Source organism: Mustela lutreola, chromosome 2 (assembly GCF_030435805.1).
Source record: "Mustela lutreola isolate mMusLut2 chromosome 2, mMusLut2.pri, whole genome shotgun sequence".
NCBI lineage: Eukaryota > Metazoa > Chordata > Mammalia > Carnivora > Mustelidae > Mustela > Mustela lutreola.
This window is the reverse complement of record NC_081291.1, coordinates 67956769-67974667: the sequence shown is the minus strand read 5'-3', so window position 1 is coordinate 67974667 and position 17899 is coordinate 67956769. Positions and strand designations below refer to the sequence as shown.

The 17899-nt window shown below is 40.2% G+C and overlaps 1 protein-coding gene across 1 annotated transcript in view; it reads left to right on the top strand.

The window, feature by feature from the left end:
• Window positions 1-17899, top strand: part of STAC (SH3 and cysteine rich domain) — a 143912-nt gene that overhangs the window by 105836 nt on the left and 20177 nt on the right. The window contains exons 7-8 of the mRNA XM_059162150.1: window positions 6615-6679; window positions 8470-8558. Of these exons, the coding sequence (XP_059018133.1) occupies window positions 6615-6679; window positions 8470-8558 (154 nt within the window). The remainder of the gene's footprint in view (window positions 1-6614; window positions 6680-8469; window positions 8559-17899) is intronic.

The window sequence follows — 17899 nt, the reverse complement described above, 5'->3', positions numbered from 1 at the left end:
CTTTATGCAAAAAGTGGTCTTCAATAAGTTTTTATAATGTGAAGGAGCTATATTAGGGAATCATCAAAGTGAAGCACGTTTCCTTCTAATAAACCCATCATGAGGTCATCAGGTGTCAGAGGCACAACCCAGAGCCTCCCCATTCTCAAGTGTGGCCCATGGACAAGCATCCTGGACATCCCAAGAGAAGTTGTTAGAAATGAAAAACCTCAGGCCTTTCCAGAACTGCAGAAGCAGTGTTTGCATATTAATCTTATTAAAGTGCAAGAAACAGGATGAGAAGTCATCTAGTCCAACTCCCTCCCTTCCAATACACACAACACAGACACATATGTATGGATAAGGAAACTGAGGCACGTAGTAATACACTCAAAGACACAAAGTTGAATATTTGCTATTTCTTTTATGTTAAGAGGCATTTTAGAGCCTAATTCAAAGAAATCTGTTGAAAGAACTTCACAAGCAATAAACCTCTATAAAGCTTTGGGGATCTATTAACTATTCCTTTGATCAGCAATAGCTTTCTTTACAATGCACCCTTGGAAGCTGGAGGGATTAATTATACAGCAGTTTGCTTCAAAACATGTTCTTGTGATTGGGCTTAATCCCCTGTCCACGCAATTTGGGAAACAATGCAGAGAAAACACCCTGCTTTTGTGTCCAGGCTCCCACTGGTCTCCCCACAGTCATGGCATGGAGGGTCCTAGCCTTTCAGAAGTAGCACTTGGCTTCCAGTCACAAGCTGTTCTGCATGACATGTTTCGTTTATGTTCTAAAAATTACACAGTGCATACAGGTGTTATTTCTACCAGCTAGGTGTCAGGTCAAAATCCTTGAGGAAGATTTCCAAAGTCTCCTTGAAAGAGGATACAAGTCATACTCCTTTCTTTCTTACCAAGTGTGCACTCTCTGTTTTCTCTCTCATGAAAGATGCTGGGCTGCTCTGTCTGTTTCTGGTTGTTGTTTTCAACACTATTTGTGGATGCATCAGAAACTTAGAGGGAAGAGTTGTTGGTCTTCATCTTTGGCCAGAAACTCCAGTTGAAACTATGTGGTGAGCAAAGGGAGAAGTAAAAGCTAGGTTGCCTATTGCAGCTTAAAATGCCAAATAATGACGTTATTGGCTGCCTTCAATAATTGCATTTCATTATGACTCTATGTGATTATAACTTTCCTGGAAGAGAAGCAGAGGGAAAAGAACATAAGTAAGACAAATTCCTAGAAATATTCTTCAAAAAGAACTGGGTTAATCACATCCACTGGAGAATATTTTGAAGCCCAATGATACCTTACTTTTCACTGAAGCAAAGAAATTTTGCCCAGAAAGGAAAAAGGAAGCTAGGATTTGGAAAATTTTAACATGCACTGATTTTATATCCCACATTTTGATATGTCACCCAGAAAATGAAGCAAATATTTTAATGTCTTCTTCAACAGATACCCTAATATCTAGATATCTCATATCTAAAGCAAGTAAAGGTCTTTTTAAAAGCATAGAGGACTCTCTTTCCTTAGAGAAGTTTTTTTTTTTTTTTTTTTTTTTTTTTTTTTTTTTTTTTTTTTTTTTTTTTTCCACTTTAGCACACCTAAAATTGCTGGGAAAAAGAATTTAAAAAAAAAAAAAAAAAACTCCAGTTAATGCATGGCTGAGCTGGAAGCAAAATAAGACAATTCCTTGGGGTCTAGAAATGACAATAAAGCATGAATCCAGAGACATAAGCAGGTGAGGGTCATTGTTTATTCTGCACATCACTGGGGCCTCAGATGGGAAGAATAAGCCCCAGGTATGGTCAGTAGAGAGCAAGACCTGGCAAGCAGGCATAGTAATAGGTACAATGAGAGGCCCTTTGGGAAAAAGCTGATACCCCAAAAGGCACCTTTACTGGCACTAGGAAAAATGAATGTCCTGCAGAGAAATTTAGTAAAGAAAAATGTTATATTGGCCTTAACTCAAGTGGGGAAGAAAAGAAAGAAATGAAATAGGAGCAGAGAGGAAGGAAAAGAAAAAGCAAAGGAGGGAAGAAACTCTTCTTACTTGGATTTAGGGCCTGAATTCATACTACCTCTGTGGACAAAGTAAAATAATATAAAATTTTAGATGAATTTATTTAAAGTGGACTTGTTGGATAAATGCATAGGCATTTGCCAGAAGTAATACAAATGGCCTCTGGAGAAAGAGAATTTAAACCCAGACCTCAGAAGTTTCCACAAATTAACTTTCCAAGGACATGAACTAAACATTGAAATAAGCCAAATAAACAAGAAAATGAGCTAGCATGTGTAAGAGTTAGTCAAAGCCCACCTTTTTTATGATCAGACTTTAGAAACTGTATACGTTACAATTATCAAATAAAGAAATATCTAATTGTATAGTTAGATATATTTAAAGATACAAAAAGTGGACTAGAACATATAACAAAAGAGTAAGACACTATCAAAGTTGAACAGGCAAATTTTAAGAAAACCAAACAGAAATTTTAGAAATTAAAAAAAGAAGAAGCTAAATTGTGACTAGAATATTTTGCTTTAAAAGTATTCTATGGGCACCTGGCTGATTTAGTTGGTTGAGCATCTGACTTTGGCTGGGGTCACGTCTTGGTATGCCACATCAGGCTCCCCACTGAGCCAGGAGTCTGCTTCTCTGTCTTCCTCTGCCCCTCCCTCTGCTCCTGCGTGTGTGCTCTCTCTCAAATAAATAATCAAACCTTTAAAAAAATAAATAAAACTATTCTATTAAAAAATAAAAAGGCTGAAATTCATAACCTAAGCATCATATTTGAGAAATCAGAAAAGAGAAATAGAATAAGCCCCCAAAAGCAATAGGAAGGCAATAAAAAGATAAGAGCAGAAATTATCAAATGACTAAGATAGGTCAATCAATCCTAAGAATGGTTCTTAAAAGAAGGATTGCCTGGACAGCTCAGTTGGTTAAGCCTCTGACTCTTGGTTTTGGCTCAGGTCATGGTATCAGGGTCCTGAGACTGAGCCCCATGTCAAGTTCTGCACTCAGTGCAGAGTCTGCTTAAAGATTCCCTACCCTTCTGCTCTCCCCTGCTCACACGAGTATGCTTTCTTTCTCTCTCATAAATAAATCTTTATTTTAAAAGAAAGAAAGAAAGAAAACTCAAAATCACCAAGAATTTTTTTTTTTTTTTTTTTTTGAGAGAGAGAGAGAGGGCATGAGCAGGAAGAGAGACAGTCTTAAGCAGGCTCCACACCCAGCCCAGAGGCCCATGGAGGGGCTCAATCTCATGACTATGAGATCAAGACCCTAGCTGAATTCAAGAGTCGAGTCACTTAAGCAGTTGAGCCACCCAGGCACCCCTACAATTACTAACAATATTTTTAAGCATAAATGAGATGAAGCAAAAGGTAATAATGAAAAAGGATGACTTTAACAGCGATTGAAAGAAAATAAAAGAATCCCATGACCAACTTCATGCCAATAAATTTTAAAACTTTTTTTTGAATGGGCACATACCATGAAAAGTATCAACGATCAAAACCTGACTCAAGAAGAAATAAAAAATCTGAGAATTTGAATTTGCTTCTAGTCATGATAGAAACTGAATCAAGTATCTCAAATTCTGCATGGCGAAAATGCAGACAACTTTATGAGTAAACTCAACCAAACATTTAAGGAATGAAAAATTTCCAGATTATGTAAGCTCTTTCAGGAAATTGAAAAAGTTGCAGGGAAGAAGGGCTGCTACATTCTCTAACTTAGTTTATGAGGCTAGTCTAATGCTGACTTCAAAATCAATTGAAGGCACCTTAAGAAAGGAAAAATCACTGGCTAGTTTCCGTCCTGAACATGGATGCAGAAATCTGAAACAGAATGTTAGTATACTGAATCTGATAATTTTTTAAAGATTTTATTTATTTGAGGGCACCTTGGTGGCTCAGTTGGTTGGACGACTGCTTTCGGCTCAGGTCATGATCCTGGAGTCCCGGGATCGAGTCCCACATCGGGCTCCCAGCTCCACCGGGAGTCTGCTTCTCCCTCTGACCTTCTCCTTGCTCATGTTCTCTCTCACTGTCTCTCTCTCAAATAAATAATAAATAAAATCTTAAAAAAAAAAGATTTTATTTATTTGAGAGAAAGAGAGTAAGAGAGAGAGAGAGCGCACACACAAGCTGGGGTAGAGGCAGAGGAAGAAGCAGACGTCCCATTGAGGCAGGAGCCTGATGTGGGGCTCGATCCCAGAACTCTGAGATCATGCCTTCAGCCAAAAGCAGAAGCCACCCAAGCACTCCCAATAATTATTTTTTAAAGTAATGCATAATTACCAAGTTAGATTTACTTCAGGGATACAAATTTGTGTTTGTGTTAGATAAGCAAGTAACACAACTTTTACATTATTTTCTTCTTGAAGAAGAAAAACCAAATAACCATCTCATTGGAAAACGAAGTTGTGGACATGGTCCTCACAGGACTACAAAGTGAAGGAGAAAGAATATGAAAAAGGAAAAGAGGAAAGTCCTTTGTGGATATGGCAGAAACTAAAGATTCATTTGCTTCCGTAACATTAGAAAATATGTCTCCACGATGGATATATTCTTTGCGTACTTGTCCTGGGTGATATCAGCAACCTGATTATTTTTAATAAAACAAATTTAAAGCACCAAACATAAAAAGTATATGATACATCTGTAGTAAAATAGTTACCTTTCTTTATTCTTTTCCCTTCAAGTCAAAGTCTAAGAAATAGCCCATAGGAATAGGTTTTTAAATTTTTTTTTTTGCAGTAGTCTGCTTTCGGTCTAATAGTTAAAAATATATTTGGGGTCACTTCAAATAATGGTAAACAAACAGTGGTAAACAAAACAAAAAATGGTAAACATTTTGGCTAATGGCTATTCAATAAAAAGCTTAAAATATTGTGAAACTGCAAAATTGTGAAATCAGTTCAAACTGATTTGTAGCCTATGAAGTCTCCCTTTTAAACTCCAATCAAGAATTTTCTAGGAACATTCTCTGCATTTTTCCTGCAGATATTCAATATTCTTTTAGAAGTATCCAGTTTTATTCTTATGGGATCAAATATTTACACCAAGCTCTTAGGGAATCACATAATACCAATGAAGAGTATTGTTGGCTTCCACTCAGTTCAAATTGGTAAGGCGAGTATCCAGATATTGAGGCAGACAAGGTCCATAGGATCATTTTCCACTTACCTACAAACCAGAGCTCCTCCAATGACTGCATATTTATGCCTAGGCTTCCAAGGAATCATAGAATTTCATGCACAGGCTCTGGAACTATAAACTGTGGAGAATAGATGTTTTTACTAAGCATCAGTACGTTTACAGAGGCTCTTGTTCTGAACCATGTTTTCTGCATCCCATTTATTGGGGTCATTTTAAGGATAGTGGAGATGTCAGTGCAGTAACTGATACAGGTTATAGAGTTTTCTGTGGAGTGTTTCTCCTCCTTTACTGATACTTCCTTACAATCTAAAGGGAGACCAAAGGGAACAAGGAAGCAGCAATGTGCTCTTTTTAAACGTCTCATCTAACTGGTAGGTTAATTTAGACACCAAAACTCTATTGTACAAACTTGGAAACACTTGCCACCTTTTTGTTTGAGGCAGATATATGTGGTGAGAATAAGGCTGTCTCGTTGGTCCCTGGGTAAAGGCGGCTGATGAAACAAGTTAAGGCAGAGCCCCCCTGCAATACCCACCAGGGATCTTCCCCAGCCATGCATCTGGATGATGAAAATCCCTGCCCATTTGAGGAAGCTTTGTTTTTTATTTGAGACCACAGGGTGGCTACTTAAATGCAAAAGGAAGAGAATTACATATTTCAAAACCCAACTAAATGAAAAGCCATTATTTGTTTTCTATTCTGAGTAATAGTCCTAATGCATTGATGATAAGAGATGAAGGAAATATTTTGAATTTCAAAATTGGTGGCATCTAGGTGACTCAGTTGAGTGTCTCACTCAGTTTGGGCTCAGGTCATGACCTGAGGGCGGTGAGATCAAGCCCCAAATGGGGCTCTGTGCTCAGCCGGGAGTCTCCTTGATATTCTCTTTCCCTCTTCCTCTGCCCTTTCCCCCATTTCTCCAATACACCAATCTTTAAAAAAAAAAAAGAAAAGAAAAAGAAAAAAAGCTAAAGCTTTAATGTACAAAATATAATATAGATACCAAGAAACTGAAATCAAAATATTGAAAACAGATAAAAGAATTTGGTATTTAGAAATGGTCATTCAAATGCAATTAGGCCATACCTCACCCACCGTTCCCTTAACAAATGATCTGATACATTCAACAGATAAATAACATTGTTTCAAAGATGAATGAAAGGCTTTGCCAAATAAGGCTTTTTTGTGAACACAACTGCCAAATATTCAGGAGGCATGCTCGCTGGAGGCATGGGCATGGGTGTGGACACGCAGAAAAGGTAGAGCGAAATGCCACTTGGGAGGCAGGAAAAGCCTCACGTGGAAGATGACATGAAAGCTGTGTAACTAAGATGAGGAAAAGGCAGTGAGGAAGAAAGTAGAAGCTATGGGACAGGGAAAACATAAAGCCACATCTTCTAGGCATGATTCCAAAACGTGGTGACTGGATTCATAAAGCACCTGCTTTTTCTTGTCTCCCTCAGTGTTTACTTATCCAGAAAATGGCACTGACGATTCCAGACACCAAGCAAAGAACATAAACCAGCAGGTATTTATCACTGTTAACTTTTAAAAATTGCTTTACCAGCAAAACACAAATTTATTCAGAGACAGCAGAAAATGTCAATGCAGGACAAGTACACTATGGCAAAACCATAGACAATCCCACCAAACAAAGCAGGGAAAGGCTGTTTGTAGCTACAAGGCGGGAGTTGGGGGAGAATGCTATAAACAAAAAGTCCACTAAATATGGAGGCTTTTCATTGGCTGAGCTGAGATTGTCTCTTATTGGCTGAGCTGTTGGCTTCCCTCTTCCTGCTGGGACAGTAAAGTAGTAGTTACATAGTATCCGCAGCAAGGTCCCTGTCTTCCTGCTGGGTCTAAGCTGACTACGAGTTACACCCAATAATAGCTCCCCCAGCCCAACCCCCTGATTCCATTTTAGTGAGAATTCCCTGTATTTATATTCATAGATGTCACAGAAGATAGACCAGGCATGGTCCCTAGATCCCATTACAGATCACTACCTAAGTGGGTTATGAAATTTAGTTAGTAGGTCCCAGAACAGAATAGGGTGTAGAATAGAACAGAAAAGAACAATGTGTGGTAGCATAGGTAGCGTAAAACCGTGCATCACAGTGCATCAAAGGTAAAAAGGATACGTATTGTGTTGTATACTTTTTGCTACCATTGTATATATTATATACAAATTGATGTATAGTGTAAGGTGTGTACATTACATAATTACATAGCAATTATGACCATATTTTATAGTATATAAATATATATTTTATGCTCACTTATATATACTACTATATAATTATATCTATATAATTAGAACAGGATAGACTAGGACAGAAGTATGTAACTTAAGGTACTTGAGCTTTGGATAGAAGAGTGAATCAAAGTTGTGTACAACTTTTGTTTATGTCTTATATAGTATGAGTTTATCATATCATGTATTTAAATATATTATACAATTCTGTATATCATATAATTTTATATACACATATATAACATAATGATATGTATATGTTATGTATGTTTTATTGTATTATATAATAGTAATATGCAGTTGTATTTTGTATGTTATGTAATTTGTGTTCATTATGTATTATAAAGTGAAAACATTTATATAACATTGACATATATTTGGATAATAATGATGGGTAATATTTACATAACACTTATAAGACTCTTGGATAATCTATAAAGTGGGGACAACAATTGGGGGCTGTTGTGAGTATGCCAATGCATGTAACATAATGCCTGGCACACACAGTAAGTTATCAAAAATGGTAGCCTTTATTACCATTATTGCAAGGTTTCTTGGTCAGGATATGGTGATTCTTTGATACAAACTAAATCAGTCTGATGTCAAACACTATGCTTCTGTCACAACATGCATGAACTAATTGCTCTTGATTATACCAGAATCCCTTTGATAGGGTAGGTACCAAATTTTAGGCTGATTAAAAAGTCAATTTTAGGAAATGAAAGCTGTTGACTACTATTCATATGTCCCTATTTCTATAGTGTGAATATTCCCATTCTTGGGGCCAAGCCTGTCACCTTTCATGAACAACTGTAGCAAAGAAAAAGTTTATTTGAAGACATTTGTAGTTATTTCTAACAGATTTACACACTATTGGTTTCGGTTTCTAATGAAATCAAACTTAGCTTAGAAATTTAAAATAAACCTATGGTTGAAACAAAGCCTGAATAATAGCTTGATATTTTAACACTCACTGTCCTTACACTAGAATTACATTGCATTCACTTACTTATTTTCTGTTTTCCTCCTTCCTTCTCTCATTTTTCTATTATTTTCTCTTTCAGGGATCTCTTTCCAAAGAACCATTACAGATGAACACCTATGTTGCCTTGTACAAATTTGTACCACAGGAGAATGAAGATTTGGAAATGAGGTAAAAAAAAAAAAAAAATTTTTTTTAGAAAAAAAGAAAGAAAATTTAAAGTCAGTGTTTTTCATGTGAAAAAAAGAATTCCATTAGTGCCACATCCTAATGCCTTGGAGCAGTGACTGTCACACTGCTCCAAGTGTGACATAAAAGAATATACAATGAACTCTTCACCCTGTGATATTTTTGATGGTGAAATGAACAATGTTCTTAAGCAGTGAGCCAACATCCAGTGACCTCTGGGGCTGGTTAGCAGAAAGATTATTGGATCCTGTCCCTGCAGTTTCTCATCCTGCAGGTCTGGGGGCGGGGTTAGAAAATTTGCATTTCTAACTGGTCAGCAGGTGCTTCTGATGCTGCTGATCAGAAGCACCTGCTGACCAGTTAGGACCCCGCTTTAAGAAGCACAGTTTTACTGCATCAGCAGCAGAACTGCCAATGGGTGTTTGCGTGCAGCATGAGCGTCAAATGTTCTTGGCATCTTGCGTGGTCTAATAGGGAATCAAACTGAATGTCTTGATTTTTTTTATTTTAGATAGATTGGTTGGTTGATTGATTGATTGATTGATTTGACAGAGAGCTAGAGAGAGAGCCCAAGTAGGCAGAGTGGCAGGCAGAGGGAGAGGGAGAAACAGGCTCTCCACTGATTAGGGAGCCCGACTCGGGACTCAGTCCCAGGACCCTGGGATCATGACCTGAGCTGAAGGCAGCCACTTAACCGATTGAGCCACCCAGGTGCCCCAAAATCATTGTCTCTAGTGGCCAAACTGACACAGGTTAAAAGATCAAACTAAAACCACTTGTTTATCCTGGCAGCTTCCCCTTGCTGCACACCCTGAGCTGTGCTTTTGTTTCAGGATCCATCCCACTTCATAGTACCTGAAATACGGGGAAGGATAAGGTGAGCTTTGGGACCCTCATGCAATCCAGGGAAGCTGGAGAGTCCGTGCTGAGTTCACATGCTGCTTGTTGTGTGACCTTAAGCAATGTATAAACATTTCATTGCTCTGATTTCCTTACTTATAAAAGAATAACAATGACCTCTTCACCCTGTGATATTTTTGAGGGTGAAATGAACAATGTTCTTAAAGCATATAGCACAGTTCCTCGTCATTATAAACACTCAGTAATTGACAGTTATTACAGTTTTTATAACGCGGTGTTCACTGACCTATCTCAGAGAAAATGCTTTATTTCTTTCCTCCATGTATTGACCCTAAAACATAGGAGTTTGGTGTTTTTTTGGCCCTAGAACAGGATGGAAGGGGTTGCTTTTCTAGTCAGATGTTCCCTCAGAGATCAGTTCTTTCCTCTTCTGAAGAGAACAGAGAGATAAAACTATTGAAATGCCAGAGCATTAGGGATTTAGCCTCCATTTTGAGGTGGACTCCACTTGTCTGTCATGGAGGTCAGGCCACCAGTTGCTATTCACTCCCTTAACATGGCTTCTGGAAGGTGTCGTCTCTCCACCCTGGAGCTCTTTGGACTTCTCCTTCTCAGACTGTACCATTTCCCAGGCATGATCCCTGTCCTGCTTGCCTGAGCTGGTTTCCCATTTCTTTCACTTTACACAAAGCCCCATAAAAGGAAAGAGCTACCAAAAAGTCTCCAGCTAGCCCCCCTTTCCCAGGTTCCATGTGCCATGAGGTCAAGCCCAGCAGTCTGGCTGCCCTTCATCCAATAAGACTCCATAGCCGCTGTGTGTATCCTGCCAGAGTCTGGCTCATACCCAAGGTCAGCTTGGTTTCAGTATTCATTTGCCATCTTCTTCCAAGTGATTCTTGGGCCTTTCCAGAGCAGAGTTCAGGGCCTGAATCCTGGCGCCTGGGATCTGTTCAGACAAGGAGGCTCTTGTAATCTGAGTTGTCTCCATCGTTGAGCTGGACTCTCCATGCTGAACTATAAACAGACCCAATAGTCTGGCATCCGTGCAGCAGGAGGTGAAGGCATTTACAAAGTGAAGCTCTGTTCTCTCAGAGATAGAACCAGCCCTAGAGTCAGAGCCTGCCTGGGAGTCATGGCTGGAGGGCTGCATGTTCAAAGAAATGTGGACAGAATTGTGTCCTTCCTGAGACCATCATTTGGATATCTAGACTTTAAACTGGAACAACTTCCCTGTGTGGCAGTCCCACCATTTTATACCGGAAGATTGTTCTGAAGTCAGCAGATGAAAGGAACAATTCCAAAGAATGATAGGATATTATTAGGGTACTAAGGAATGATGTCTAGCTGCCTGGTGTGGTGGTCATAAATTTTTGTGCTTATTTTAGACAGTTGCAGGTCATTAAAAGTCAAGTTGTCTGGTCACAAATCAAACATTTACAGTCTGCTCTGAGGCAAACAGGACTATTCATTCCCAGGAGTGAAATGCCTGCATTACATAGACTGCAAAATTGGAGTGATAAATCATAGTTTTTCCTTTTCTTTTTCTTTTTTCCTTTTTTTCTCTTTTTCTCTTTTTCTTTTTTTCTTTTTTCCAAGAGATTATATGTTCCCAGTTTAAAAGCCAGGCACTTGATTTAAAATGTGTAAAGCAATTCTTTGGGGATTTGATACAGTTCCTTGAATGAACTGATGCTTTGTGAATTATCCTTTCCTCCTCATACCATAAGGTAGAAAAAAATTCCTTTTAACAAAATATCATTCTTATCCACCTACATTCTTATCCAGGGGAGCACACGGGTATTCTCCTCAGAGCAGAGGACAAATGAGGTGAGGGCACAGGGAATGTTTGGAGTGTAAGCTTGAGGGCAAAGATGTCCCAATCGGTGAAGCCAACAGCTGTAACTCAGAGCGGCTGAATCATTGCTTCAGCAAACATCAATTATGTATCTGCTCAGGAGCAAGGAAAGCTTTTCAGCCAATAGCTAACAGTCCAGACCTGTCTACTGACCTCCACAGAGCTCAACTCAGGTTTCACTTCCTCGATGCACCCTTTCCTGATACCCCCAATCTGGGTGCAAGTCCTCTGTTATCTCCTTTCATGACACCATATTTCTTTTCTTTAAAGCACTTACCTCAACTTGTGTTTATATATTTCTGGAATTATTTGGTGAACCTCCATTTCTCCTATAAAATCCATGAGAACAAATCTGTCATTGCTAGCCTGTCTAGCATAGGACAGTTCTTGAAACACAATGATGCTCAATGAATAGGTGATGAGGAAATGGAGAGTATCGTGGAGATGAAGTGAACTAATGTTGTGCCTGCCGTGCACAATGTGGGAATGTCAAGTACATGATAATATCCCGGGAATGATAAAAGGGGAAACAAACGAAGCTCAGAGGGCTAGGCCAGACCTCTTTCCTGGAGGAGATGGGCCTTAATCCCATGATGAATATCATTTGTCAAGAAGAAAAAGTAGAAAAGGAGATCAAAGGGTTTCCGATGGTTGGGAAGAAGCCCTGGTAAGCCCTTACTGAGCACTCACGGTTGAGAGGTGGAAGAGTAGGCCTCAGAAAGGAACCTCTGGAGCACTGCCCCCTCAGTCTTAGGGCAGTGAGTCTGCCTCTTAGAAGTCCCACGGTCCTATCATTGGTCTCCAAATGCTGTCTATAGACAGAGGCTTTCATGAAATCATCCACTACCTCCCCAGGTTGCTGGAGCTCTCATGATAGTAGCTCTGTCCATCCAGCATGAGCTTGAGAACCAGACAGAGCAAGGCGGCAGGGGGGAAAAGCACTGTTGGGGAGTCACAGAGACGGAGTCTGTTTTCTGGTGTGATCCTTCCCAGCTGCATCTATTTCAGCCAATGGTGCAATCTCTCGGGGGCCGGTAGGGGGAGGGGAGGAGAGTTTTCTCCTTCCTAGGGAGACTGAGTATTAAACCAGATGATGTAACTAAAAGGTGGAATATCTTGCCCAGTACAAAGCGAGGTGCACAGTGTATTTTAGACCCCTGCTTAATTTGCCTCTTTTCACAATATGTCTTATTTCCAAGTCCTCTGGATCCCATCAACACTACCCTAAGGATATAATAGTTGAAAAAAAACACAAAGTCTCTCTCTGGCCTTTGCGCATGTTCAGTAGGACTTCGTCTAATTTGTCCAGTCAAAAGGAGACTGTGAGACCCTTCCCCTCATCTTCTGAGTCCATGTTGCAGTTGCTGACTTACAGATACGATATTTTACCCCTGACATGAAAGACATGGTGCCAACATGCACAGGATCCCTGGACTATCACTGACCACTCAAGGTCTGATAACATCAAAGAGCACCCCATTCCTCCGTCTGAGTGTAATGAGCTTGTATAGTAGATAAACTTCTGAAATTACGGTCTTAAACAGCTTCCACCAATGACACTTACTATCAAATTTTTTAAGAGCTTTGTAAATTACACTTTAAGGATGGCCAGCTTAATACATGAGCCAAGCTTTTTGAAATGCTACTTGAAATACAAACCACTATCATCAGCACTGACACTGTTACAGTATATGCTACCTTGTGAGGGCATACAGTGTGTATCCTAGTAGGTGAGTATATGCATGTGAGACATTTAATATGCTCATACACGCCCACGTGCTCACAGTGAGATACACACACACACATTCATATGCCCATGCACACTCAGATACATGTTCATTCACACACACATAGTTAGCAAGAGCTTGGTAGCACATGCTTAGCTTTTCTCCTTCCACATTTACAGTGTAACCAGTCCCATTATCCTTGCCAATTTGGGGTTTGAAATCTGCAAAATAGTCTTAGAACCATTGCTTATTATTCACACCAACACGCCTTTTAAAAATCACTAAGAATAGGGGCACCTTAGTGGCTTGGTGTGTTGAACGTCCGGCTCTTGTTTTTGACTCAGGTCATGATTTCAGGGTCATAGGATGGAACCCATGTAGGCTCTACACTCAGCACAATCTGCTTGTCCCTCTCCCTCCCCCTCTGCCCCTCTGCAACCCCACACAAACCTGTGTGTGCATGCACTTGCTCTCTCACTTTCTCTCTCAAATAAAGAAAATATCTTTTAGAAAGTAAAAATAAAAGTCAATAAGAGTAATTTTTATGGCTTTGCCATGCTGGTATATCTTGTAAATAAGCAGCAGATGTAAATAAATGCAAGTAAACACAAACCCCTAAAACACCTTAGGGGCTCTGAAATAGAGAATGGGGAGTAAATAAAAGACTGATGTGTTCAGATGCATATTCCAGTGACCATTTAATGCCTATTCCAAAGAATCCATCTTGCCTTCCCACATCTAAGTCATTTTCATTTTTATTAGTTCTCCCCAAACAAATTTATATGATAGTGGCCATGTTTCATAAGGGGGAAAGAAAAAGGAAAAAAGAAAAAAGCTTAGGAGCCAGGAGAGGGAAAGAGGAAACTGCTTTTCCAATGTTATTAAATTCTAAGATACAGATTAATCTCCACTTCAGTGTGTGCCTGAACACCTAAACTAGGGGGCTTCAAAGAAAACTGTATTTTCTTTTATAATCCCAAATAAGGATTTAGGTTCTTGACTAGTCAGCCTCTTTCTTGGAAGCAGCAAGTCTCGGATTTTTCCGTGGTTGAGTCTGAATGAAACCAGGCAACCATTCGTCTCATTAGCTAATATTCACGAGAACCTCTGGAGATGGGATGGCCTGAATTCATCTCTTTCTGATTTTTTTCAAAGCAGCCCTTGAATTCGAGTTAAAACTGATTTTAACCCTTCTATGGCTGTTCTTACGATTTGTTTCATCTCTTCACTGCTCACCACGTGGTGAATGAGCATTGACTGGCTGCTGTGTGAAGTTTGCAGGCCCTGCCCTCGAAGAGCACAAGTGGTCCTCGGGCTGGAGGGATTGGCGTGCAGAAGAGTAGACAAGAAAGCATGCTCCAATGTGAGATCTTGTGAGAAAGAAGGCAATTCAGGACGCTGCCACACCACCTCCAGGCAACATCAAAGCAGCCACAGGAGGCCAGGGAAGGCTTTGCAAGGAGGCAGCATCATAACCAAGCCAAGTTTCCCAGCAAGAGGGGTCCGGGGTGCCTGTGCAGTTTGCTTAGTGAGCTGTCATTCTCTCTTTCCAGTAAGGAAAGGATAAGGAAGAATGGGTTCAATGGCAGAATATGAGGACAACTTTAAGAGGTAGGAGATGGGGGGCAAATGCCAACCCCATTACAAAGAGGTGTGCAAATTCATTGCATGGCTGGGAGCATATTTTCATGACTACATGCATTCCAGTCCCCATTCTGAAAAGACTGTCTTCAACTTCAGTAGAGTTTAATAAATGGACACCTAGCTGTTTTAGTTCATGTTCTATTGAGACAGTTTATGGTTCTTGACCTTTTGTGGTGGGTAAGTTGGGAGAACCAAAGCCAAGAATTGACAGGTAGAACGTAGAGGCTCAGGCTGGAAACCAAGGAGACATACTTCCAGTCCACTGGTCTTTTTCCTACCCCAAGCTTCTCATCTTGCATTGACTGTGTGGGCGTGTCCTCCAGTGAGGTTGACAATTTCTTCTAATCAGTAGACTGAGACAATGTATTAATTTATCCCATGCGGGTCATTCATAAGCCTTTCTTAGGAGCTTATTAAGATTGTTCAGCTTTGTTTTTAAGAACAGGAAGCTTGTGATCTATAGAATGTGTTCATGAAAATTCACTCCAGTTCATTAATAATTTTTTTTAATTAAGGTAAAATCATGAATCTATACAAATATAGAATGAATACATGTCAGAATTTTTATTTGACTCATTAATTAATGAGTGAACCAGTATAATGTCCCATCTGGTACAAAGGAAGAATTCAAACATCTCACATACGTAGGCGATCAGGAGCGATGACATGAATTTATGAATGCGTACCAAACGGGTCAGTCCTCAGGGGCAACAACTGATTACATCCCACCAGACATAGTTCACTTGCATTTCTAGGGACAAGAGGCCTTTGCATCATCAACGGTTTTCTACAAGTTGTAGAAAATATGTAAAACAGCCCAACAACAATGAAAGGGGGAGATGGCCGGAAAGGTGAGCTAGACACCCAGATCTGTAATATTTATGCCTGTTTCGAAGTCTTTCATAGTTTTCCCAACTTTCCCTTACTTCCCCTTGAGTTCTTTTCACATATCTATGAGGTCATCCAAGCAATTCGTATTTGACAGCAGAGAAAACTATGGTTGGGTTTGTTAAAACACTTGTCACCAGCCCTAAGAACCTCTTGGAGAATATTATTAAAATAGAGATTCCTGGGCTCTGCCCAGGCCTAGAGGGTCAGATCCCATTTGGAGACCTGAACAGCTAAGCCTTCCCCTGGCTTCTGAGTATCATCAGACTTGAGAACTGCTGTGACATCCGAAGACCCTAAGTGGGCCAGTGACAGACCCAGGACTACATGGCAGGCTTCCTGCTCTTCAGTCATGCTCGATACTCAGGTCCACATCAGGGTTCTGGCCAGCTGCTTGCGTGGCTGTGTCCTTCACTCTGTAAGGCTTTCTAAATCCTTCACAATATGAGAAAAGGAGAGCCCTTGAGACAGAGTAAGACAGAATAAGCCTCCCTCGGTGTCTCGTTTCCATTCTCTAAGTACATTACCGCTTGGCAAATGCATCAACTTAATTAAAACTAAATGTAATTCTAATGCACCAATTTGATTTAAAAATAATCTTCACAGTCACCAGGACATCAAAATGCAATTAAGGCTATTTGAGGAAAGTCTCTGATGCATATTATGTTCCGAGGCTGCACCATGTCAGGAAACCCAGACCCTCCTGAATGCCGCTAATGTGCTCAGCAGCCATCCTCTCACTCAGATGCCTCTTCCAATTAGGTTCTAGAGAGCGTGATCCATGACAGTTCAGGAACATTTACCAAATCCATCCAAATGGCCCTTTAGCTGAATGCTTTTTCTCCTAGCTGCTCCCCAGACTTGGGGAAGCGCAGGCAGTCTCACGGATGTCAGATTTAAGACAAAATTAAACTGCAGATTCAGGAGTTCCTCGTTACCTACCCGTGTGCTCAGACTGTAAAAGGCTCTGGACCAGGACTATGGAAATTGAGAAGCAGGTCTAGCGAAAAATTAAGCAGTAGATCTGAAGTTAATGGAGCCATTTGGCTCCTTTTTATGTTCCCCTGAGCTGGTTTTTCCAGGACATCTCTTTTGGCTGAGTGACTCTGGTTGCTATAAGACTGACTTGGTTTTTGTTCATTTGTTTGGCTTTGGTTGGGTGGGTGGGTGTTGTTGTTGTTTGGTTTGTTGACTCTTTTGTTCCTAATGAATAGAAAAGGGTAAAAAATGCTAAAGGTAGCTGAAAAATACTTGGCAGAGTCAAATGGGAGTTCTGATGAGTTTCACAAGGCTTGGGTGGTATGAGAGGCAGCTGGATTTAGTTGTGTAGTCGTGGATTCAGATCCTGCCTTTAACTAGTGAACCTTCTTACCTTCTTACTTGTGTGCAGAAGGGTCTGGCTGTGCCCGCTTCATTCAATGAACCCACTGTCCCTCTCCAGCCCGTTTGGCTGTCCTCCTCCACTATTCCAACAGCTCCGTCGCAGCCAGCAGCTGGCTGGGGAATACTAGCTCCAGCTGCCAGCCCTTGCCACAGCTTTCCCGTCACTACCTTGGGTGGAGGGCAAGAGAGAGGGGCAGATGAGAGAGAAAAGCTTTTTCCAAAGCTCTAAATAACACTGAGGCCACTTAAGAGGCAAAAGATGATTTCATGAACCAACCATCCTTGCCAAAATCCTAAGAAAACACCCATTTGAAGGGTAATAATCACTAGATCTTCTCATTTCCTAGTGAAAAAAATTACACTTTCAGGAAAAAATTAGAACTTTTGAGCCCTTAAGGTCAGGGCTAAAGCGTTCCACATAGGCATTCTCATCCAACCCACACAGCAACTATGCAAAATAAGAAGAGTTTATTAAGTATTTATTATGTATAATATGTAGTTGTATAAACATCATTGATGAAGCTGAGTCTCAACAAAGCATGTATGTTGGGATTTTGGTGGGAGTAGGGGTGGGGAAGTCAATTCCACACTTGCTTGTCCCCTCCACCCCTAGCATATTTCTTCTTGTTCAGCAAAGAGGCTTAATGTAAATTTCCAGCTTCCACGTCTTTCCCCTTTAAGAGTACCAGCACCTTAACTAAAGTAAAATCTCTTAACTACTTGGAATGAAAAAAAAAAAAAAAAAAGAGTACCAGTATCTTGAGGGTAATAAATACGTCTTAACAACCATACCATCTGCTGTGGGCTTATCTAAACATGCTATACAAGTATTACCTCACCCAATCCTCAAAAATATTGATGAGACAGGTACTATTCTCTTCCTCACCTTACAGATAGGAAAAACAATGCTTCAAAGACTCTTCTCATCTTGTACACTCGACACATACCTAAACCTACCACAAGCA